General features: G+C 49.7%; 2 protein-coding genes across 2 annotated transcripts in view; one reads left to right on the forward strand and one right to left on the reverse strand.

The window, feature by feature from the left end:
- The window catches only part of WDR46 (WD repeat domain 46), a 49,650-nt gene extending 36,639 nt beyond the window's left edge, over nt 1-13,011 (reverse strand). Inside the window, exons 1-4 of the mRNA XM_038742251.1 lie at nt 12,936-13,011; nt 6,750-6,803; nt 2,791-2,874; nt 1,058-1,135 (exon numbers count right to left, since the gene is read on the reverse strand). Of these exons, the coding sequence (XP_038598179.1) occupies nt 1,058-1,135; nt 2,791-2,874; nt 6,750-6,803; nt 12,936-12,956 (237 nt within the window). The 5' untranslated portion in view covers nt 12,957-13,011. The remainder of the gene's footprint in view (nt 1-1,057; nt 1,136-2,790; nt 2,875-6,749; nt 6,804-12,935) is intronic.
- A 1,274-nt stretch (nt 13,012-14,285) lies between these two features.
- Nucleotides 14,286-23,634, forward strand: PFDN6 (prefoldin subunit 6). Its single transcript, XM_038742242.1, has 5 exons — nt 14,286-14,304; nt 17,080-17,151; nt 17,257-17,327; nt 20,914-21,038; nt 23,414-23,634. Exons 2-5 carry the CDS (start codon nt 17,088-17,090, stop codon nt 23,532-23,534), a joined length of 381 nt encoding a protein of 126 aa, XP_038598170.1. The 5' UTR covers nt 14,286-14,304; nt 17,080-17,087; the 3' UTR covers nt 23,535-23,634.
- Nucleotides 23,635-24,150: the final 516 nt, after the last annotated feature.

The following is a 24,150-nucleotide window of genomic DNA, read 5'->3' on the forward strand; positions in this document are numbered from 1 at the left end:
GAGACAATCCCTGACCGCGCCGGGCTTACAGGCTGTTTTCCGCGAGGAGGACGCTGTACTGGACGCTCGGAGAGGAGGGGGAGATGCGGCATGGGGTGCGGAGCGCCGTGCTGAGCGCTTGGGCAGGGCGGTTCGGCCCTAAAGAGAGACAATCCTTGCCCGCGCCAGGTTTATAAGCTGCTTTCTGAGAGGAGGACGCTGTACTGGACGCTCGGAGAGGAGGGGGAGAGACGCCACTGTATGCGGGGCGCTGTGCTGAGCGCTTGGGCAGTGTAGTTCGGCCATAAAGACAGACAATCCTTGCCAGCGCCGGGCTTACAGGCTGTTTTCCGCGAGGAGGACGCTGTACTGGACGCTCGCAGAGGAGGGGGAGAGACATCACTGCATGCGGAGCGCTGTGCTGAGCGCTTGGGCAGGGCAGCTCGGCTCTAAAGAGAGACAATCCCTGCCCGCGCCGGGTTTACAGGCCGTTTTCCGCGAGGAGGACGCTGTACTGGACGCTTGGAGAGGAAGGGGAGAGGCATCACTGCGTGTGGAGCGCTGTGCTGAGCGCTTGGGCAGGGCGGTTCGGCCCTAAAGAAGGACAATCCCCGCCCGCGCCGGGCTTACAGGCTGTTTTCCGCGAGGAGGACGCTGTACTGGACGCTCGGAAAGGAGGGGGAGATGCGGCACGGGGTGCGGAGCGCTGTGCTGAGCGCTTGGGCAGGGCAGTTCGGCCCTAAAGAGAGACAATCCTTGCCGGCGCCAGGCTTATAAGCTGCTTTCTGAGAGGAAGACGCTGTACTGGACGCTCGGAGAGGAGGGGGAGACGTGGCACGGGGTGCGGGGCGCTGTGCTGAGCGCTTGGGCAGTGCGGTTCGGCCCTAAAGAGGGATAATCCCTGCCCGTGCCGGGCTTATAGGCCGTTTTCCGCGAGGAGGACGCTGTACTGGACGCTCGCGGAGGAGGGGGAGACGTGGGGGTTGAGAGTGGGAGAGACGGCGAGCCCCGGGGGGGATGGGGGACACCCCCAAAGCGGACTCCCCTCCCCGGCACAACCCCCATCGCCCCGTCTTACCCCAAAGCCCCTCCTCACGGGCCCAGAAGCCTTGGCGGCGGCTGTGGTAGACACCCCCGTCCGGGACCCGCTCGGTTTCTGCGGAGAGAGGAGGGGGGGGACACGGGGACGGTCGGCCGGGGCTATTTGCTGAGCGTTCACTGCAAGCAGGGCGCTGTACTGAGCGCTCGGAGAGGAGGGGGAGACGCCACTGCGTGCAGGGCGCTGTGCTGAGCGCTTGGGCAGTACAGTTCGGCCCTAAAGAGAGACAATCCTTGCCAGCACCGGGCTTACAGGCTGTTTTCCGAGAGGACGCTGTACTGGACGCTCAGAGAGGAAGGGGAGAGGCATCACTGCGTGCGGAGCGCTGTGCTAAGCGCTTGGGCAGGGCAGTTCGGCCCTAAAGAGAGACAATCCTTGCCGGCGCCGGGCTTGCAGGCTGTTTTCCGTGAGGAGGACGCTGTACTGGACGCTCAGAGAGGAAGGGGAGAGGCATCACTGCGTGTGGAGCGCTGTGCTGAGCGCTTGGGCAGTGCAGTTCGGCCCTAAAGAGAGACAATCCTTGCCGGCGCCGGGCTTACAGGCTGTTTTCCGCGAGGAGGACGCTGTACTGGACGCTCAGAGAGGAGGGGGAGACACGTCACTGGGTGCGGAGCGCTGTGCTGAGCGCCTGGGCAGTGCGGTTCGGCCCTAAAGAGAGACAACCCTTGCCGGTGCCGGGCTTACAGGCTGTTTTCCGCGAGGAGGACGCTGTACTGGACGCTCGGAGAGGAGGGGGAGACGCGGCACGGGGTGCGGAGCACTGTGCTGAGCGCCTGGGCAGTGCGGTTCGGCCCTAAAGAGAGACGATCCCTGCCGGCGCCAGGTTTATAAGCTGCTTTCTGAGAGGAGGACGCTGTACTGGACGCTCAGGGAGGAGGGGGAGACGCGGCACGGGGTGCGGAGCGCTGTGCTGAGCGCCTGGGCAGTGCGGCTCGGCCCTAAAGAGGGACAATCCCTGCCCGTGCCGGGCTTACAGGCTGTTTTCCGCGAGGAGGACGCTGTACTGGACGCTTGGAGAGGAGGGGGAGAGATGCCACTGGGTACGGAGCACTGTGCTGAGCGCTTGGGCAGGGCGGTTCGGCCCTAAAGAGAGACAATCCTTGCCGGCGCCAGGCTTATAAGCTGCTTTCTGAGAGGAAGACGCTGTACTGGACGCTCGGAGAGGAGGGGGAGACGCGGCACGGGGTGCGGAGCACTGTGCTGAGCGCCTGGGCAGGGCAGTTCGGCCCTAAAGAGAGACAATCCTTGCCGGCACCGGGCTTACAGGCCGTTTTCCGCGAGGAGGACGCTGTACTGGACGCTCGGAGAGGAGGGGGAGACACGTCACTGGGTGCGGAGCGCTGTGCTGAGCGCCTGGGCAGTGCGGTTCGGCCCTAAAGAGAGACAACCCTTGCCGGCGCCGGGCTTATAAGCTGCTTTCTGAGAGGAGGACGCTGTACTGGACGCTCAGAGAGGAGGGGGAGACGCGGCACGGGGTGCGGAGCACTGTGCTGAGCGCCTGGGCAGTGCGGCTCGGCCCTAAAGAGGGACAATCCCTGCCCGTGCCGGGCTTACAGGCTGTTTTCCGCGAGGAGGACACTGTACTGGACGCTCGCGGAGGAGGGGGAGACATGGGGGTTGAGAGTGGGAGGGACGGCGAGCCCCGGGGGGGATGGGGGACACCCCCAAAATGGACTCCCCTCCCCGGCGCAACCCCCATCGCCCCGTCTTACCCCAGAGCCCCTCCTCACGGGCCCAGAAGCCTTGGCAGCGGCGGCGGCTGTAGTAGACGCCCCCGTCCGGGACCCGCTCGGTTTCTGCGGAGAGACGGGGGGGGGACACAGGGACGGTCGGCTGGGGCTATTTGCTGAGCGTTCACCGCGAGCAGGACGCTGTACTGAGCGCTCAGGGAGGAGTCCCCCCAATCTTACCTCTCCTCACGGGACCCTTGCGCTTAGTACAGTGCTCTGCACACAGTAAGCGCCCAATAAATACGATTACTGAGTACTCGGTACTCAACCTGATCACCTTGTTCCCGCCCCCCCCAAAGCGCTTAGAACAGTGCTCGGCACGGAGTAGGCGCTCAATAAATGCCATCCTTATCATTATTATTCTCAGGGCCTCAGTTCCCTCATCTGGAAAATGGGGATGACGACTACGGCACAGAGTAAGCGCTCAATAAATGCCATCCTTATTAATATTACTCTCTGGGCCTCAGTTCCCTCATCTGGAAAATGGGGATGACGACTACGGCACAGAGTAAGCGCTCAATAAATGCCATCCTTATTAATATTACTCTCTGGGCCTCAGTTCCCTCGTCTGGAAAATGGGGATGACGAACGTGGCACAGAGTAAGCGCTCAATAAATGCCATCGTTACCATTATTACTCTCTGAGCCTCAGTTCCCTCATCTGGAAAATGGGGATGACGACTGTGCTCGGCACGGAGTAAGCGCTCAATAAATGCCATCCTTACCATTATTACTCTCTGGGCCTCAGTTCCCTCATCTGGAAAATGGGGATGACGACTGTAATTGGAATGGAGTAAGCGCTCAATAAATGCCATCCTTATCAATATTACTCTCTGGGCCTCAGTTCCCTCATCTGGAAAATGGGGATGACGACTACGGCACAGAGTAGGCGCTCAATAAATACCATCTTTATTAATATTACTCTCTGGGCCTCAGTTCCCTCATCTGGAAAATGGGGATGACGACTGTGGCACAGAGTAAGTGCTCAATAAATACCATCCTGATCATTATTACTCTCTGGGCCTCAGTTCCCTCATCTGGAAAATGGGGACGACGACTATGGCACAGAGTAAGCGCTCAGTAAATGCCATCCTTATCATTATTACTCTCTGGGCCTCAGTTCCCTCAACTGGAAAATGGGGATGATGACTGCGCTCGGCACAGAGTAAGCGCTCAATAAATGCCATCCTTATCATTATGACTCTCTGGGCCTCAGTTCCCTCATCTGGAAAATGGGGACGACGACTATGGCACAGAGTAAGCGCTCAATAAATGCCATCATTATCATTATTACTCTCTGGGCCTCAGTTCCCTCATCTGGGAAATGGGGATCAAGACTGTGCTCTGCACGGAGTAAGCGCTCAATAAATGCCATCCTTATCATTATTACTCTCTGGGCCTCAGTTCCCTCATCTGGAAAATGGGGATGACGACTGTGCTTGGCACAGAGTAAGTGCTCAATAAATGCCATCGTTACCATTATTACTCTCTGGGCCTCAGTTCCCTCATCTGGAAAATGGGGATGACGACTGTAACTGGCATGGAGTAAGCGCTTAATAAATGCCATCCTTATCAATATTACTCTCTGGGCCTCAGTTCCCTCATCTGGAAAATGGGGATGACGACTATGGCACAGAGCAAGCGCTCAATAAATGCCATCTTTATTAATATTACTCCCTGGGCCTCAGTTCCCTCATCTGGAAAATGGGGATGAAGACTGTGCTCGGCACCGAGTAAGCGCTCAATAAATGCCATCCTTATCATTATTCCTCTCTGGGCCTCAGTTCCCTCATCTGGAAAATGGGGAGGACGACTGTGCTCGGCACCGAGTCAGGGCTCGATAAATGCCATCGTTATCATTATTACTCTCTGGGCCTCAGTTCCCTCATCTGGAGAATGGGGATGACGACTGTGCTCGGCACAGAGTAAGCGCTCAGTAAATGCCATCCTTATCATTATTACTCTCTGGGCCTCAGTTCCCTCATCTGGAAAATGGGGATGACGACTGTGCTCGGCACGGAGTAAGCGCTCAATAAATGCCATCCTTACCATTATTACTCTCTGGGCCTCAGTTCCCTCATCTGGAAAATGGGGATGACGACTGTGCTCGGCACGGAGTAAGCGCTCAATAAATGCCATCCTTATCATTATGACTCTCTGGGCCTCAGTTCCTTCATCTGGAAAATGGGGATGACGACTGTGCTCGGCACGGAGTAAGCGCTCAATAAATGCCATCCTTACCATTATTACTCTCTGGGCCTCAGTTCCCTCATCTGGAAAATGGGGATGACGACGGTGCTCGGCATGGAGTAAGCGCTCAATAAATGCCATCCTTATCACTCTCTGGGCCTCAGTTCCCTCATCTGGAAAATGGGGATGACGACGGTGCTCGGCACGGAGCAAGCGCTCAATAAATGCCATCGTTACCATTATTACTCTCTGGGCCTCAGTTCCCCCATCTGGAAAATGGGGATGACGACTATGGCACAGAGTAAGCGCTCAATAAATGCCATCGTTACCATTATTACTCTCTGGGCCTCAGTTCCCTCATCTGGAAAATGGGGATGACGAACATGGCACAGAGTAAGTGCTCAATAAATGCCATCTTTATTAATATTACTCTCTGGGCCTCAGTTCCCTCATCTGGAAAATGGGGATGACGACTGTGCTCGGCACAGAGTAAGCGCTCAATAAATGCCATCCTTATCATTATGACTCTCTGGGCCTCAGTTCCCTCATCTGGAAAATGGGGATGATGACTGTGCTTGGCACGGAGTAAGCGCTCAATAAATGCCATCCTTATCATTATTACTCTCTGGGCCTCAGTTCCCCCATCTGGAAAATGGGGATGACGACTATGGCACAGAGTAAGCGCTCAATAAATGCCATCGTTACCATTATTACTCTCTGGGCCTCAGTTCCCTCATCTGGAAAATGGGGATGACGACTATGGCACAGAGTAAGCGCTCAATAAATGCCATCCTTATCAGTATGACTCTCTGCGCCTCAGTTCCCTCATCTGGAAAATGGGGATGAAGACTGTGCTCGACAACGGAGTAAGCGCTCAGTAAATGCCATCCTTATCCTTATGACTCTCTGGGCCTCAGTTCCCTCATCTGGAAAATGGGGATGACGACTGTGTTTGGCACGGAGTAAGTGCTCAATAAATGCCATCTTTATTAATATTACTCTCTGGGCCTCAGTTCCCTCATCTGGAAAATGGGGATGACGACGGTGCTCGGCACGGAGTAAGCGCTCAATAAATGCCATCGTTATCATTATTCCTCTCTGGGCCTCAGTTCCCTCATCTGGAAAATGGGGATGACGACCCTGCTCGGCACGGAGTAAGCGCTCAATAAATGCCATCCTTATCATCATTACTCTCTGGGCCTCAGTTCCCTCATCTGGAAAATGGGGACGATGACTATGGCACAGAGTAAGCGCTCAATAAATGCCATCATTATCATTATTACTCTCTGGGCCTCAGTTCCCTCATCTGGGAAATGGGGATGACGACTGTGATCGGCACAGAGTAAGCGCTCAGTAAATGCCATCGTTACCATTATTACTCCCTGGGCCTCAGTTCCCTCATCTGGAAAATGGGGATGACGACTACGGCACGGAGTCAGCGCTCAATAAATGCCATCCTTATCAGTATTACTCTCTGGGCCTCAGTTCCCTCATCTGGAAAACGGGGATGACGACTGTGCTCGGCACGGAGTAAGCGCTCAATAAATGCCATCCTTATCATTACTCCTCTCTGGGCCTCAGTTCCCTCATCTGGAAAATGGGGATGACGACGGTGCTCGGCACGGAGTAAGCGCTCAATAAATGCCATCGTTATCATTATTATTCATTCAACCGTACTTATGGAGCGCCTACTGGGTGCGGGACACTGTACTAAGCGCCTAAAAAGTCCTCAAGTCCTGCCCCGGGTCTCACCTCGGATGATTTTGGGGGGTCGGCGGCGTCTCCCTCCCAGTACCGCCTGGGTCTCTGCGGGAGGGAAAAGAGAGACAGGAGAGGGAGTCAAACAATAGCCTCGACATCATACTGAGCGCCTCCCGTCCCCCCTCACGACGTCACCCCCCTCTCCCGTCCTTCATTAATTTATATTTATCAGCTTGGACTTCCCGAGCGCTTAGTCCAGTGCCCTGCACACAGTAAGCGCTCGACCAATACGACTGCATGGGTGAGTGAACTGAGCGCTTATTACGTGCACAGCACTGGACTAAGCGCTTGGGACGGACTTAGTACAGCGCTTAGTACAGTGCTCTGCACATAGTAAGCGCTCAATAAATACGATTGATTGATTGATTGATTGAAGGACGAGTTGGCAACAACACAGTCCATCACGACTGTGGGCCCCCCGTGGGACAACCTGATGACCCGGAATCTCCCCCAGCGCTTAGTACAGTGCTTGGCACCTAGTAAGCGCTTAATAAAGGCCATCATTATTATTATTAAAATGGGGATGAAGACTGTGAGCCCCATGTGGGACAACCCGATCACCCTGTCACCTCCCCAGCGCTTAGCACAGTGCTTGGCACCTAGTAAGCGCTTAATAAATGCCATTGTTGTTATTATTATCATAATTACTTATTATTATATTGCCATTAACATTATAATAACATTATTATTATTAAAATGGGAATGAAGACTGTGAGCCCCCCGTGGGACAACCTGATCACCTTGTCACCTCCTCAGCGCTTAGCACAGTGCTTGGCACCTAGTAAGCGCTTAATAAACGCCATCATTATTATTATTAAAATGGGGATAAAGACTGTGAGCCCCCCGTGGGACAACCTGATAACCTTGTCACCTCCCCAGCGCTTAGCACAGTGCTTGGCACATAGTAAGCGCTTAATAAATGCCATCATCATTATTATTATTATTAAAATGGAGTTGAAGACTGTGAGCCCCCCGTGGGACAACCTGATCACCTTGTCACCTTCCCGGCGCTTAGCACAGTGCTTGGCACGTAGTAAGCACTTAATAAATGCCATCATTATTATTAATAATAATATAGTAATTAATTATTATATTATCATTAACATTATAATAACATTATTATCATTAATGTGAGGATGAAGCCTGTGAGCCCCCCGTGAGACAACCCGATCACCCTGTAACCTCCCCAGCGCTTAGCACAGTGCTTGGCACATAGTAAGCGCTTAATAAACGCCATCGTTTTCATTATTAAAATGGGGATGAAGCCTGTGAGCCCCCCGTGGGACAACCTGACCACCTTGTCACCTCCTCAGCGCTTAGCACAGTGCTTGGCACCTAGTAAGCGCTTAATAAATGCCATCATTATTATTATTAAAATGGGGATAAAGACTGTGAGCCCCCCGTGGGACAACCTGATAACCTTGTCACCTCCCCAGCGCTTAGCACAGTGCTTGGCACATAGTAAGCGCTTAATAAATGCCATCATTATTATTATTATTAAAATGGAGTTGAAGACTGTGAGCCCCCCGTGGGACAACCTGATCATCTTGTCACCTTCCCGGCGCTTAGCACAGTGCTTGGCACGTAGTAAGCACTTAATAAATGCCATCATTATTATTAATAATAATATAGTAATTAATTATTATATTATCATTAACATTATAATAACATTATTATCATTAATGTGAGGATGAAGCCTGTGAGCCCCCCGTGAGACAACCCGATCACCCTGTAACCTCCCCAGCGCTTAGCACAGTGCTTGGCACATAGTAAGCGCTTAATAAACGCCATCGTTTTCATTATTAAAATGGGGATGAAGCCTGTGAGCCCCCCGTGGGACAACCTGATCACCTTGTCACCTCCTCAGCGCTTAGCACAGTGCTTGGCACCTAGTAAGCGCTTAATAAACGCCATCATTATTATTATTAAAATGGGGATAAAGACTGTGAGCCCCCCGTGGGACAACCTGATAACCTTGTCACCTCCCCAGCGCTTAGCACAGTGCTTGGCACATAGTAAGCGCTTAATAAATGCCATCATTATTATTATTATTAAAATGGAGTTGAAGACTGTGAGCCCCCCGTGGGACAACCTGATCATCTTGTCACCTTCCCGGCGCTTAGCACAGTGCTTGGCACGTAGAAAGCACTTAATAAATGCCATCATTATTATTATTAATAATATAGTAATTAATTATTATATTATCATTAACATTATAATAACATTATTATCATTAATGTGAGGATGAAGCCTGTGAGCCCCCCGTGAGACAACCCGATCACCCTGTAACCTCCCCAGCGCTTAGCACAGTGCTTGGCACATAGTAAGCGCTTAATAAACGCCATCGTTTTCATTATTAAAATGGGGGTGAAGACTGTGAGGCCCCCCGTGGGACAACCCGATCACCCTGTAACCTCCCCAGCGCTTAGAACAGTGCTTGGCACATAGTAAGCGCTTAATAAACGCCACCATTATTATTATTAAAATGGGGATAAAGACTGTGAGCCCCCCATGGGACAACCCGATCACCCTGTAACCTCCCCGGCGCTTAGAACAGTGCTTGGCACATAGTAAGCGCTTAATAAACCCCATCATTATTATTATTGTTATTATTATTAAAATGGGGATGAAGACTGTGAGCCCCCCGTGGGGCAACCTGATCACCTTGTCACCTCCCCGGCGCTTAGCACAGTGCTTGGCACCTAGTAAGCGCTTAATAAATACCATCATTATTATTATTATTAAAATGGGGATGAAAAGTGGGGGACAACCTGATGACCTTGTCACCTCCCCAGCGCTTAGAACAGTGCTTGGCACCTAGTAAGCGCTTAATAAATGCCATCATTATTATTATCAATATAATAACTATTATTACATTATTATCAACATTATAATAACATTATTATTATTAATGTGAGGATGAAGCCTGTGAGCCCCCCGTGGGACAACCTGATCACCCTGTAACCTCCCCAGCGCTTAGAACAGTGCTTGGCACCTAGTAAGCGCTTAACAAACGCCATCATTATTATTATTAAAATGGGGATGAAGACTGTGAGCCCCATGTGGGACAACCTGATCACCTTGTCACCTCCCCAGCGCTCAGTACAGTGCTTGGCACCTAGTAAGCGCTTAATAAATGCCATCATTATTATTATTAAAATGGGGATGAAGACTGTGAGCGCCCCGTGGGCCAACCTGATCATCTTGTCACCTCCCCGGCGCTTAGAACAGTGCTGGGCATATAGTAAGCGCTTAATAAACGCCATCATTATTACCAACCTGATCATCTTGTAACCTCCCCAGCGCTTAGAACAGTGCTTGGCACATAGTAAGCGCTTAACAAATGCCATCATTATTATTATTAAAATGGGGATGAAGACTGTGAGCCCCCCGTGGGACAAGCTGATCACCTTGTCACCTCCCCAGTGCTTAGCACAGTGCTGGGCACCTAGTAAGCGCTTAATAAACGCCATCATTATTATTATTAAAATGGGGATGAAGACTGTGAGCCCCCCGTGGGACAACCCGATCACCCTGTAACCTCCCCCAGCGCTTAGCACAGTGCTTGGCACCTAGTAAGCGCTTAATAAATGCCATCATCATTCTTATTAATATAATAATTACATTATTATCAACATTATAATAACGTTATTATTATTAATGTGAGGATGAAGCCTGTGAGCCCCCCGTGGGACAACCTGATCACCCTGTAACCTCCCCAGCGCTTAGAACAGTGCTTGGCAAACAGTGAGCGCTTAATAAATGCCATTATTATTATTATTATTATTATAATGGGGATGAAGACTGTGACCCCCCGTGGGACAACCTCATCACCTTGTAAGCTCCCCAGCGCTCAGAACAGTGCTTGGCACATAGTAAGCGCTTAATCAATGCCATCATTTTTAACAACCTGATCACCTTGTCACCTCCCCAGCGCTTAGAACAGTGCTTTGTGCATAGTAAGCGCTTAATAAATGCCATCATTTTTACCAACCTGATGACCTTGTCACCTCCCCAGCGCTTAGAACAGTGCTTGACACCTAGTATGCGCTTAATAAACGCCATCATTATTATTACTAAAATGGGGATGAAGACCGTGAGCCCCACGTGGGCCAACCTGATCACCTCGTCACCTCCCCGGCGCTTAGCACAGTGCTTGGCACCTAGTAAGCGCTTAACAAATGCCATCATTATTATTATTATTATTATTAAAATGGGGATGATGACTGTGAGCCCCCCGTGGGCCAACCTCATCACCTTGTCACCTCCCCAGCGCTTAGCACAGTGCTTGGCACCTCGTAAGCGCTTAACAAACGCCATCACCATTATTCATTCACTCACTCAAAAGTATTTATTGAGCGCTTACTGTGGGCAGAGCGCTGTGCTAAGCGCTTGGGAAGGACAAGTTGGCAGCATCATTACTATTATTATTATTAAAATGGGGGTATATTATTACTATTATCATCATTATCATCATTATTAGCATCATCATAGCAGCGTGGCTCAGTGGAAAGAGCCCGAGCTTTGGAGTCAGAGGTCGTGGGTTCGAATCCCGGCTCCGCCAATTGTCAGCTGGGTGACTTTGGGCAAGTCACTTCACTTCTCTGGGCCTCAGTGACCTCATCTGGAAAATGGGGATGAAGACTGGGAGCCCCCCGTGGGACAACCCGATCACCTTGTTACCTCAGCAGCGCTTAGGACAGTGCTTGGCACATACTAAGCGCTTAATAAATACCATTATTATTATTATTATTATTATTGAGAAGCAGCGTGGCTCAGAGGAAAGAGCCTGGGCTTTGGAGTTGGAGGTCATGGGTTCGAATCCCGGCTCTGCCACTTGTCAGCTGGGTGACTTTGGGCCGGTCACTTCACTTCTCTGGGCCTCAGTGACCTCATCTGCAAAATGGGGATGAAGACTGTGAGCCCCCCGTGGGACAACCTGATCACCTTGTAGTTTCTCCAGCGCTTAGAACAGTGCTTGGCACATACTAAGCGCTTAATAAATACCATTATTATTATTATTATTATTGAGAAGCAGCGTGGCTCAGAGGAAAGAGCCCGGGCTTTGGAGTTGGAGGTCCTGGGTTCGAATCCCGACTCCGCCACTTGTCAGCTGGGTGACTTTGGGCCGGTCACTTCACTTCTCCGGGCCTCAGTGACCTCATCTGGAAAATGGGGATGAAAACTGTGAGCCCCCCGTGGGACAACCTGATCACCCTGTAGTTTCTCCAGCGCTTAGAACAGTGCTTTGCACATACTAAAGGTTTAATAAATACCATTATTATTATTATTGAGAAGCAGCGTGGCTCAGAGGAAAGAGCCCGGGCTTTGGAGCCGGAGGTCGTGGGTTCGAATCCCGCTCCGCCACTTAGCTGGGTGACTTTGGGCCGGTCACTTCCCTTCTCTGGGCCTCATTTCCCTCATCTGTAAAATGGGGATGAAGACTGGGAGCCCCACGTGGGACAACCTCATCACCCTGTAACCTCCCCAGCGCTTAGAACAGTGCTTGGCACATACTAAGCGCTTAATAAATACCATTATTATTATTATTATTATTGAGAAGCAGCGTGGCTCAGAGGAAAGAGCCTGGGCTTTGGAGCCGGAGGTCGTGGGTTCGAATCCCGGCTCCGCCACTTAGCTGGGTGACTTTGGGCCGGTCACTTCACTTCTCTGGGCCTCAGTTCCCTCATCTGTAAAATGGGGATGAAGACTGTGAGCCCCCCGTGGGACAACCTGATCACCCTGTAGTTTCTCCAGCGCTTAGCACAGTGCTTTGCACATACTAAGCGCTTAATAAATACCATTATTATTATTATTATTATTATTATTATTATTATTATTATTGAGAAGCAGCGTGGCTCAGAGGAAAGAGCCCGGGCTTTGGAGTCGGAGGTCCTGGGTTCGAATCCCGGCTCTGCCAATTGTCAGCTGTGTGACTTTGGGCAAGTCACTTCGCTCCTCTGGGCCTCAGTTCCCTCATCTGTAAAATGGGGATGAAGCCTGTGAGCCCCACGTGGGACAACCTCATCACCTTGTTACCTCCCCAGCGCTTAGAACAGTGCTTGGCACATAGTAAGCGCTTAATAAATGCCATTATTATTATTATTATTGCTATTATTAAAAAAGAGGGGGGAGGGGAGCTGTCAGCCCCTCCTGCCCCCTCCCCCAGACCCCCACCTGCTTCTTGGCGCGGTTCATGGTTCTGCTTCCGGTTCTGTTTCCGGTTCCGGTTCCGTTTCCGGTCGCCGCGGCGCGTTGGGGGGGGCTCCACGTGCCGGCGCCCCACTCGGCAGAACGAGTCGGCCGGGGGGGGGGGGACGCCGCCGGAAGTTGCCCCCGAGGGAGCCGGAACCGGAAGCGCCGAGGCCGCCGGCCAATCACAGGCGGGGGCCGAGCCTCGCCCGACCGGAAGGCCCCCGTCCGCCATGTTGGATGAGGGAGCGCCCTTCCTTCCCCCCCAACCAGGTGGAAGGCGCATGCGCAGAGGGGCCGGATCTCGCGTGAGAGGGAGGGCGCGGCCCCACCGGAAGTGTCCAGCCCGCCATGTTGGATGAGGGAACGCCCTTCCTTCCCCCACCTAGTGGAAGGCGCATGCTCAGAGGGGCCGGATCACGCGTGGGGGGGGCGGGCGTGGCCCCACCGGAAGGCCCCCGTCCGCCATGTTGGATGAGGGAGCGCCCTTCCTTCCCCCACCAGGAGGAGGCGCTTGCGAAGAGGGGCCGGATCTCACGTGGGGGGGGGCGGGCGCGGCCACACCGGAAGTGTCCCGCCCACCATGTTGGATAAGGGAGCGCCCTTCCTTCCCCCCACCAGGTGGAAGGCGCATGCGCAGAGGGGCCGGATCTCGAGGGGGGGGCTGGCGCGGCCTCACCGGAAGTGTCCCGCCCGCCTGTTGGATAAGGGAGCGCCCTTCCTTCCCCACCAGGTGGAAGGCGCATGCGCAGAGGGGCCGGATCTCGCGTGGGGGGGCGGGCGCGGCCCCACCGGAAGTGTCCCGCCCGCCATGTTGTATGAGGCCACAAAACGAAACATGTCAACCAAATAAAATAAAAATGCAATAAATAGAGTAATAAATAAATATTAGTGGGAGCTAGACAAATACCATCAGGAGATGATGAGGAGTGTGGCGTTTGGACCCGCATTTCCCAGCGTGCCCCGGCAGGGGACAGCACTTCCGGTCCCCGCCCTTCCTTCCCCACCTGGTGGAAGGCGCATGCGCAGAGGGGCCGGATCTCGCGGGGGAGGGGGGCGGGCGCGGCCCCACCGGAAGTGTCCCGCCCGCCATGTTGGATGAGGCAACGAAACGAAACATATTAATCAAATAAAATAGAATGTGTACAAATGAGATAAATAGAGTAATAAATAAATATTAGTGGGAGCTAGACAAATCCCATCACGAGATGATGAGGAGTGTGGCTTTGGGACCCGCATTTCCCAGCGTGCCCCGGGCAGGGGGCAGCACTTCCGGTCCCCGCGGAAGCACTTCCGGGTCAGCCCCCCCCCCCAAGGCTTCTACTTCCGGGGTCGTCCTGCTCTGCGGAGCCGCGTGAGTGACGGCCCTCGGCCCAACGGGGGGAGGGGGAGGATCATAAGAATAATAATAATAACAACAATATTATTATTATTGTACTGATCAACATCATCATTGTATTGATAACCATCATCATCGTAATTGTATGGATTGAGCAATTACTGTGTGCCAAACACTGTTCGAAACGGTGGGGGATAATCATCATCATCATCATCATAATTGTATTGATATTCATCATCATCATTGTATTGATTAAGCAATTACTGTGTGCCAAGCGCTGTTCGAAACGGTGGGGGATCATCATCATCATCGTAATAATTGTATCGATATTCATCATCATCATTGTATTGATAATTATCATTGTATTGATTAAGCAATTACTGTGTGCCAAGCACTGTTCGAAACGGTGGGGGATAATCATCATCATCATCATCATAATTGTATTGATATTCATCATCATCATTGTATTGATTAAGCAATTACTGTGTGCCAAGCGCTGTTCGAAACGGTGGGGGATAATCATCATCATCATAATAATTGTATCGATATTCATCATCATCATTGTATTGATAATTATCATTGTATTGATTAAGCAATTACTGTGTGCCAAGCACTGTTCGAAACGGTGGGGGATAATCATCATCATCATCATCATAATTGTATTGATATTCATCATCATCATTGTATTGATTAAGCAATTACTGTGTGCCAAGCACTGTTCGAAACGGTGGGGGATAATCATCATCATCATAATAATTGTATCGATATTCATCATCATCATTGTATTGATAATTATCATTGTATTGATTAAGCAATTACTGTGTGCCAAGCACTGTTCGAAACGGTGGGGGATAATCATCATCATCATCATCATAATTGTATTGATATTCATCATCATCATTGTATTGATTAAGCAATTACTGTGTGCCAAGCACTGTTCGAAACGGTGGGGGATCATCATCATCATCATAATAATTGTATCGATATTCATCATCATCATTGTATTGATAATCATCGTTGTATTGATTAAGCAATTACTGTGTGCCAAGCACTGTTCGAAACGGTGGGGGATAATCATCATCATCATCATCATCATTGTATTGATAATCATCATCATCATTGTATTGATTAAGCAATTACTGTGTGCCAAGCACTGTTCGAAACGGTGGGGGATAATCATCATCATGATAATAATTGTATTGATATTCATCATCATCATTGTAATGATAATCATCATCACAACGGTATTGATTAAGCATTTACGGTGTGCCAAGCACTGTTCAAAACGGTGGGGGATAATCATAATAATAACAATAATTGTATTGATAATAATCATCATTGTATTGATAATCATCATCATCATTGTATTCATTAAGCAATTACTGTGTGCCAAGCACTGTTCGAAATGGTGGGGGATAATCATCATCATGATAAAAATTGTATTGATATTCATCATCATCATTGTAATGATAATCATCACCGCAATGGTATTGATTAAGCATTTACTGTGTGCCAAGCACTGTTCGAAACGGTGGGGGATAATCATCATCGTGATAATAATTGTATTGATATTCATCATCATCATTGTATTGATAATCATCATCATCATCATCACAATTGTATTGATTAAGCATTTACTGTGTGCCAAGCATTGTTCGAAACAGTGGGGGATAATCATCATCATCACCATCATCATAATTGTCTTGATATTCATCATCATCATTGTATTGCTAATCATCAGCATCATCATTGTATTGACTAAGCAGTTACTGTGTGCCAAGCACTGTTCGAAACGGTGGGGGATAATCATAATAATAACAATAATTGTATTGATAATAATCATCATTGTATTGATAATCATTATCATCATCATTGTATTCATTAAGCAATTACTGTGTGCCAAGCTGTGTTCGAAATGGTGGGGGATAATCATCATCATGATAATAATTGTATTGATATTCATCATCATCATTGTAATGATAATCATCATCATCGCAATGGTATTGATTAAGCATTTACTGTGTGCCAAGCACTGTTCGAAACGGTGGGGGATAATCATAATAATAATAATAATTGTATTGATAATGATCATCATCATTGTATTGATCGATCAGTCGTATTTATTGAGCGCTTCCTGTGTGCAGAGCACTGGACTAAGCGCTTGGGAAGTCCAAGTCGGCAACATATAGAGACAATCAATCGTATTTATTGAGCGCTTCCTGTGTGCAGAGCACTGGACTAAGCGCTTGGGAAGTCCAAGTCGGCAACATCTAGAGACAATCAATCGATCAGTCGTATTTATTGAGCGCTTCCTGTGTGCAGAGCACTGGACTAAGCGCTTGGGAAGTCCAAGTCGGCAACATCTAGAGACAATCAATCGATCAATCGTATTTATTGAGCGCTTCCTGTGTGCAGAGCACTGGACTAAGCGCTTGGGAAGTCCAAGTCGGCAACATCTAGAGACAATCAATCGATCAGTCGTATTTATTGAGCGCTTCCTGTGTGCAGAGCACTGTACTAAGCGCTTGGGAAGTACAAGCTGGCAACATATAGAGACGATCCCTACCCAACAGCGGGCTCCCGGTCTAAAAGGGGGAGACGGAGAACCAAACCGAACGTGCTAACAAAATCAAATAAATAGAATCGATATGTACAAGTAAAATAAATAAAGATAGAGTGATAAATATGTACAAACGTATATCCAGGTGCTGTGGGGAAGGGAAGGAGGTAAGATGGGGGGGATGGAGAGGTCGTAGACGTCCCCGGACGACGGTCTCCCCCACCCCGCAGGCCCCGCCATGGCCGACGCGATTCAGAAGAAGCTGCAGGGCGAGGTGCAGAAGTATCAGCAGCTGCAGAAAGGTCGGTGGTCGTCTCCCCCGGGACCCCCCCCAAAAAAGACCCCCCGGGGGTGTCTCCCCAAAGACCCCCCAAAAACCCACCCCCTTCCCCTCCTTGCCCCCCCAGATCTGAGCAAGTCCATGGCCAGCAGGCAGAAGCTGGAGGCCCAGCTCACCGAGAACAACATCGTCAAGGAGGTGAGCGAAAATAACAATAATAATCATAATAATAATAATGATGTGGGTATTTGGTGAGCGCTTACTACGTGCCGAGCACTGTTCTGAGCGCTGGGGGAGATGTGAGGTCATCGGCTTGTCCCCCGTGGGGCTCACGGGCCTCATCCCCATTTGACGGATGAGGGAATTGAGGCCCGGAGAAGGGAAGAAGAATAATAACGATGGCGATTATTAAGCGCTTACTATGTGCTGAGCGCTGGGGAGGATACAAGGTGATCAGGGTGTCCCACGTGGGTCTTCATCCCCATTTGACAGATGAGGGAACTGAGGCCCAGGGAAGTGAATAATAATAGTGATGGCGTTTATTAGGCGCTTATTATGTGCCGAGCACTGTTCTAAGCGCTGGGGAGGATACGAGGTGATCAGGCTGTCCCACGTGGGTCTTCATCCCCATTTGACAGATGAGGGAACTGAGGCCCGGAGAAGGGAAGAAGAAGAATAATGATGGCGTTTATTAAGCGCTTACTATGTGCCGAGCACTGTTCTGAGCGCTGGGGAGGAGACGAGGTGATCAGGCTGTCCCACGGGGGTCTTCATCCCCATTTGACAGATGAGGGAACTGAGGCCCGGAGAAGGGAAGAAGAAGAATAATGATGGCGTTTATTAAGCGCTTACTATGTGCCAAGCACTGTTTTAAGCGCTGGGGAGGATACAAGGTGATCAGGCTGTCCCACGGGGGTCTTCATCCCCATTTGACAGATGAGGGAACCGAGGCCCGGAGAAGTGAAGAAGAATAATAATGATGGCGTTTATTAAGCGCTTACTATGTGCCGAGCACTGTTCTGAGCGCTGGGGAGGATACAAGGTGATCAGGCTGTCCCACGGGGGTCTTCATCCCCATTTGACAGATGAGGGAACCGAGGCCCGGAGAAGGGAAGAAGAATAATAATGATGGCGTTTATTAAGCGCGTATTATGTGCCAAACACTGTTCTGAGCGCTGGGGAGGATGCAAGGTGATCAGGCTGTCCCACAGGGGTCTTCATCCCCATTTGACAGATGAGGGAACTGAGGCCCGGAGAAGTGAATAATAATAATAATGATGGCATTTATTAAGTGCTTACTATGTGCCGAGCACTGTTCTGAGCACTGGGGAGGATACAAGGTGATCAGGCTGTCCCACAGGGGTCTTCATCCCCATTTGACAGATGAGGGAACTGAGGCCCAGGGAAGTGAAGAAGAAGAATAATGATGGCGTTTATTAAGCGCTTACTATGTGCCGAGCACTGTTCTGAGCGCTGGGGAGGATACGAGGTGATCAGGCTGTCCCACGGGGGTCTTCATCCCCATTTGACAGATGAGGGAACTGAGGCCCGGAGAAGGGAAGAAGAAGAATAATGATGGCGTTTATTAAGCGCTTACTATGTGCCAAGCACTGTTTTAAGCGCTGGGGAGGATACAAGGTGATCAGGCTGTCCCACGGGGGTCTTCATCCCCATTTGACAGATGAGGGAACTGAGGCCCGGAGAAGGGAAGAAGAAGAATAATGATGGCGTTTATTAAGCGCTTACTATGTGCCAAGCACTGTTCTGAGCGCTGGGGAGGATACAGGGTGATCAGGCTGTCCCACGTGGGTCTTCATCCCCATTTGACAGATGAGGGAACTGAGGCCCAGAGAAGTGAATAATAATAATGATGGCGTTTATTAAGCGCTTACTATGTGCCGAGCACTGTTCTGAGCGCTGGGGCGGAGACGAGGTGATCAGGGTGTCCCACGTGGGTCTTCATCCCCATTTGACAGATGAGGGAACTGAGGCCTGGAGAAGGGAAGAAGAATAATAATGATGGCATTTATTAAGTGCTTACTATGTGCCAAGCACTGTTCTGAGCGCTGGGGAGGATACAAGGTGATCAGGCTGTCCCACAGGGGTCTTCATCCCCATTTGACAGATGAGGGAACTGAGGCCCAGGGAAGTGAAGAAGAAGAATAATGATGGCGTTTATTAAGCGCTTACTATGTGCCGAGCACTGTTCTGAGCGCTGGGGAGGATACAAGGTGATCAGGCTGTCCCACGGGGGTCTTCATCCCCATTTGACAGATGAGGGAACCGAGGCCCGGAGAAGGGAAGAAGAAGAATAATGATGGCGTTTATTAAGCGCTTACTATGTGCCGAGCACTGTTCTGAGCGCTGGGGAGGAGACGAGGTGATCAGGCCGTCCCACGGGGGTCTTCATCCCCATTTGACAGATGAGGGAACTGAGGCCCGGAGAAGGGAAGAAGAAGAAGAATGATGGCGTTTATTAAGCGCTTACTATGTGCCGAGCACTGTTCTGAGCGCTGGGGAGGAGACGAGGTGATCAGGCTGTCCCACGGGGGTCTTCATCCCCATTTGACAGATGAGGGAACTGAGGCCTGGAGAAGGGAAGAAGAAGAAGAATGATGGCGTTTATTAAGCGCTTACTATGTGCCGAGCACTGTTCTGAGCGCTGGGGAGGAGACGAGGTGATCAGGCTGTCCCACGGGGGTCTTCATCCCCATTTGACAGATGAGGGAACTGAGGCCCGGAGAAGTGAATAATAATAATAATGATGATGATGGCATTTATTAAGTGCTTACTATGTGCCAAGCACTGTTCTAAGCGCTGGGGAGGTTACAAGGTGATCAGGTTGCCCCACCAGGGGTGCACAGGCCTCATCCCCATTCGACAGATGGGGGAACTGAGGCTCAGAGAAGTTAATAATAATTATAATGAGGGCAATTATTAAGCGCTTACTATGTGCCAAGCACTGTTCTGAGCGCTGGGGGGGTTACAAGGTGATCGGGTGGTCCCACGGGGGGCTCCCGGTCCTCACCCCCATTCGACAGATGAGGGAACTGAGGCCCAGAGAAGTGAAGTGACCCGCCCAGAGTCACCCAGCTGGCAGGCGGCGGAGCCGGGATTCGAACCCACGACCTCCGACTCCAAAGCCCGGGCTCTTTCCGCTGAGCCGCGCTGCTTTCCTGATAATGATGTGGGTATTTGTTAAGCGCTTACTAGGTGCCCGGCGCCGTTCTAAGCGCTGGGGGAGATACAGGGTCTTCGTCCCCATTTGACAGATGAGGGAACTGAGGCCCAGAGAAGTGAAGCGCTTAGTACAGCGCTCAATAAAGACGATTTTATTTTATTTTATTTTTATCTTTATTTTTTATTATTATTATTTTTTTATTTTATTTTATTATTTCTTTTATTTTTCTTTTATTTTTCTTTTATTTTATTTTGTTGGTACGTTTGGGTCTGTTCTCTGTCTCCCCCTTTTAGACTGTGAGCCCACTGTTGGGTAGGGACCGTCTCTATGTGACGCCAATTTGTACTTCCCAAGCGCTTAGTACAGTGCTCTGCACATAGTAAGCGCTCAATAAATACGATTGATTGATTGATTGATTGATGATGATGATGAAGCGACTTGTCCGAAGGAGCCGGGATTTGAACCCCCCGGCCTCTCTCCGCCGAGCCACGCTGCTTCTCTGAAATCGGGGTGGGGGGGGGGGACTAGAAGAAGGGGGTTTTGCGGAGGGTTTGGGGGGGTGGGGGGGGCGTCCATCACACTCACATCCGGCCCCTCTCCCAGGAGCTGGCCCTGCTGGACGCCTCCAACGCCGTCTACAAGCTGCTGGGCCCCGTGCTGGTGAGGCAGGAGCTGGGCGAGGCCCGGGTGACCGTGGGCAAGAGGCTGGACTACATCACCGCCGAGATGTGAGTTCGGGGGGCGCGGGGGGCGTCTCCCCCAGGCCCGGGGGCGGGGGTGGGGACGCCCCTCGCACTCTCCCTCCGCCCCCTCCTTTCCCGGAATAATCACAGTGGTGGTGCTTGTCGGGCGCTTACTAGGTGCCCGGCGCCGTTCCGAGCGCTGGAGGAATAATCCTGATGGTCAATCAGTCAATCAATCGTATTTATTGAGCGCTTACTAGGTGCAGAGCACTGTACTAAGCGCTTGGGAAGTACAAATTGGCAACACGTAATGATGGTGTTTGTGAAGCGCTTACTAGGTGCCAAGCACTGCTCTGAGCGCTGGAGTACTAATAATAATAGTAATAATAATAGTAATGATAGTATTTGTCAAGCGCTTACTAGGTGCCAAGCACTGTTCTGAGCACTGGAGTAATAATACCATTATAATACCATTATTATTATTATTGCTGTCATAATAAGCAGGAAGCATAGTAAGTGCTTAACTAATACCATTATTATTATTATTATTGCTGTTATAGTAAACAGTAAGCACACTAAGCGCTTAACTAATACTATTATTATTATTATTATTGCTCTCATAGTAAGCAGTAAGCGCTTAACTAATACCATTATTATTATTATTATTGCTCTCATAGTAAGCAGTAAGCATAGTAAGCGCTTAACTAATACCATCATTATTATTACTCTCATAGTAAGCAGTAAGCATAGTAAGCGCTTAATACTATTATTATTATTGCTCTCATAGTAAGCAGTAAGCATAGTAAGCGTTTAACTAATACCATCATCATTATTATTACTCTCATAGTAAGCAGTAAGCATAGTAAGCGCTTAACTAATACCATTATTATTATTATTGCTGTCATAGTAAACAGTAAGCATACTAAGCGCTTAAGTAAAACTATCATTAATATTATTATTGCTGTCATAGTAAACAGTAAGCAAAGTAAGTGCTTAACTAATACCATTATTATTATGATTATTGCTCTCATAGTAAGCCGTAAGCATAGTAAGTGCTTAATTAATACCACTTTTATTATTATTGCTGTCATAGTAAGCATAGTAAGCACTTAACTAAGACCATGATTATTATTATTATTATTGCTTTCATAGTAAGCAGTAAGCATGGTAATTGCTTAACTAATACCATTATTATTATTATTGCTCTCATAGTAAGCAGTAAGCATAGTAAGCCCTTAACTAATACCATTATTATTATTGCTGTCGTAGTAAACAGTAAGCATACTAAGCGCTTAACTAATACCATTATTATTATTATTGCTCTCATAATAAGCAGTGAGCATAGTAAGCGCTTAACTAAAACCATTGTTATTATTATTGCTGTCATAGTAAGCAGTAAGCATACTAAGCACTTAACTAGTACTATTATTATTATTATTGCTGTCATAGTAAGCAGTAAGCATAGTAAGCGCTTAACTAATACCATTATTATTGCTCTCATAATAAGCAGTAAGCATAGTAAGCGCTTAACTAATACCATTATTATCATTATTATTGTTGTCATAGTAAGTAGTAAACATACTAAGCGCTTAACTAATACCATTATTATTGCTGTCATAGTAAGCAGTAAGCGTACTAAGCGCTTAACTAATACCATTATTATCATTATTATTGCTGTCATAGTAAGCAGTAAACATACTAAGCGCTTAACTAATACCATTATTATCATTATTATTGCTGTCATAGTAAGCAGCAAGCGTACTAAGCGCTTAACTAAAACCATTATTATCATTATTATTGCTGTCATAGGAAGCAGTAAACATACTGAGCGCTTAACTAATACCATTATTATCATTATTATTGCTGTCATAGTAAGCAGCAAGTGTACTAAGCGCTTAACTAATACCATTATTATTATTATTATTGCTGTCATAGTAAGCAGTAAGCGTACTAAGCGCTTAACTAATACCATTATCATTATTACTATTGCTGTCATAGTAAGCATACTAAGCGCTTAACTAATACCATTATTATTATTATTATTGCACTCAACAAATACCCCGATTATTATCATCGCTACGGGGATGGAGACCGTGAGCCCCACGGGCCTCGGTCCGACCCTGTTGGCGCGTCTCCACCCCGGCGCTTAGCGCAGCACCGGGCCCCGGGGGAGCGCTCAGCAAGTATCACAGCGATCATTCCCGGTCGGGGGATCAATCAATCAGTCAATCAATCGTATTTATTGAGCGCTTACTACGTGCAGAGCACCGGACTGAGCGCTTGGGAAGTACAGATTGGCAACACCACGGGGGCTGGATGGATCGTCCCGCCGCCGGTGTCCGAGCGGGGCGGGGAGAGCGATGTCGGCGCCCAGGGGGCCGGGGCTAACGGGGGGCGTCCCCACCGTGTCCCCGCTGTAGTAAGCGCTACGAGGCTCAGCTGCAGACGTTGGAAGGCGAAGCGGAGCGCCAGCGGGAGACCCTGTCCAGGCTGCAGCAGGATTTTCAGCGGGCGCAGGCCCAAGGCCCGGCCAAGGCCTGACCCCCCCGACGACCCCTCGACCCTTGACCCTTGACCCCCGGGTCGGCCCCTCGTGAAGCCGGGTCCCCGGGGGGGCGGCCAATAAATCACCCCAACGGTTCTCCCCCGCTGCGTCCCTCTCCAAATCGGTCGCGACTGGCGGGAGGCTGCTCGGAAATTCAGCGTCCACCCCATTGCTTTGCGCGCGGAAAGCGCCCGGTAAATACGACGGGATTGGATTCCCCCCCGGGGCGTTTAGTACAGTAGAGAAGCAGCGTGCCTCCTTCATTCAATCATATTTAATAATAATAATAATAATAATGACGGTACTTGTTAAGCGCTTACTGTGTGCGAAGCACTGTCCTAAAGCGCTGGGGGGGATACGAGGTGATCAGGTCCCACGGGGGGCTCACAGTCAATCCCCATTTTACGGATGAGGGAACTGAGGCGCAGAGGAGTGAAGTGACTCGCCCAAAGGCACAAAGCTGGCAAGGGGCGGAGCCGGGATTTGAACCCAGGACCTCGGACTCCGAAGCCCGGGCTCTTTCCGCTGCGTTTATTGAGCGCTTACTGTGTGCAGAGCACTGGACTAAGCTTGTCTAAGCACTGTTCTGAGCGCTGGAGTTATAATACCATT

The sequence above is a fragment of the Tachyglossus aculeatus genome, unplaced genomic scaffold (genome assembly GCF_015852505.1).
Source record: "Tachyglossus aculeatus isolate mTacAcu1 unplaced genomic scaffold, mTacAcu1.pri scaffold_101_arrow_ctg1, whole genome shotgun sequence".
NCBI lineage: Eukaryota > Metazoa > Chordata > Mammalia > Monotremata > Tachyglossidae > Tachyglossus > Tachyglossus aculeatus.

Excerpts from the sequence above, each read along its gene's own strand:
- PFDN6 (XM_038742242.1), top strand. The coding sequence starts at position 17,088 with ATGGCCGACGCGATTCAGAAGAAGCTGCAGGGCGAGGTGCAGAAGTAT. Across the intron at positions 17,152-17,256 it reads GTATCAGCAGCTGCAGAAAG|ATCTGAGCAAGTCCATGGCC; the intron begins GTCGGTGGTCGT and ends TTGCCCCCCCAG. Across the intron at positions 21,039-23,413 it reads GACTACATCACCGCCGAGAT|TAAGCGCTACGAGGCTCAGC; the intron begins GTGAGTTCGGGG and ends TCCCCGCTGTAG.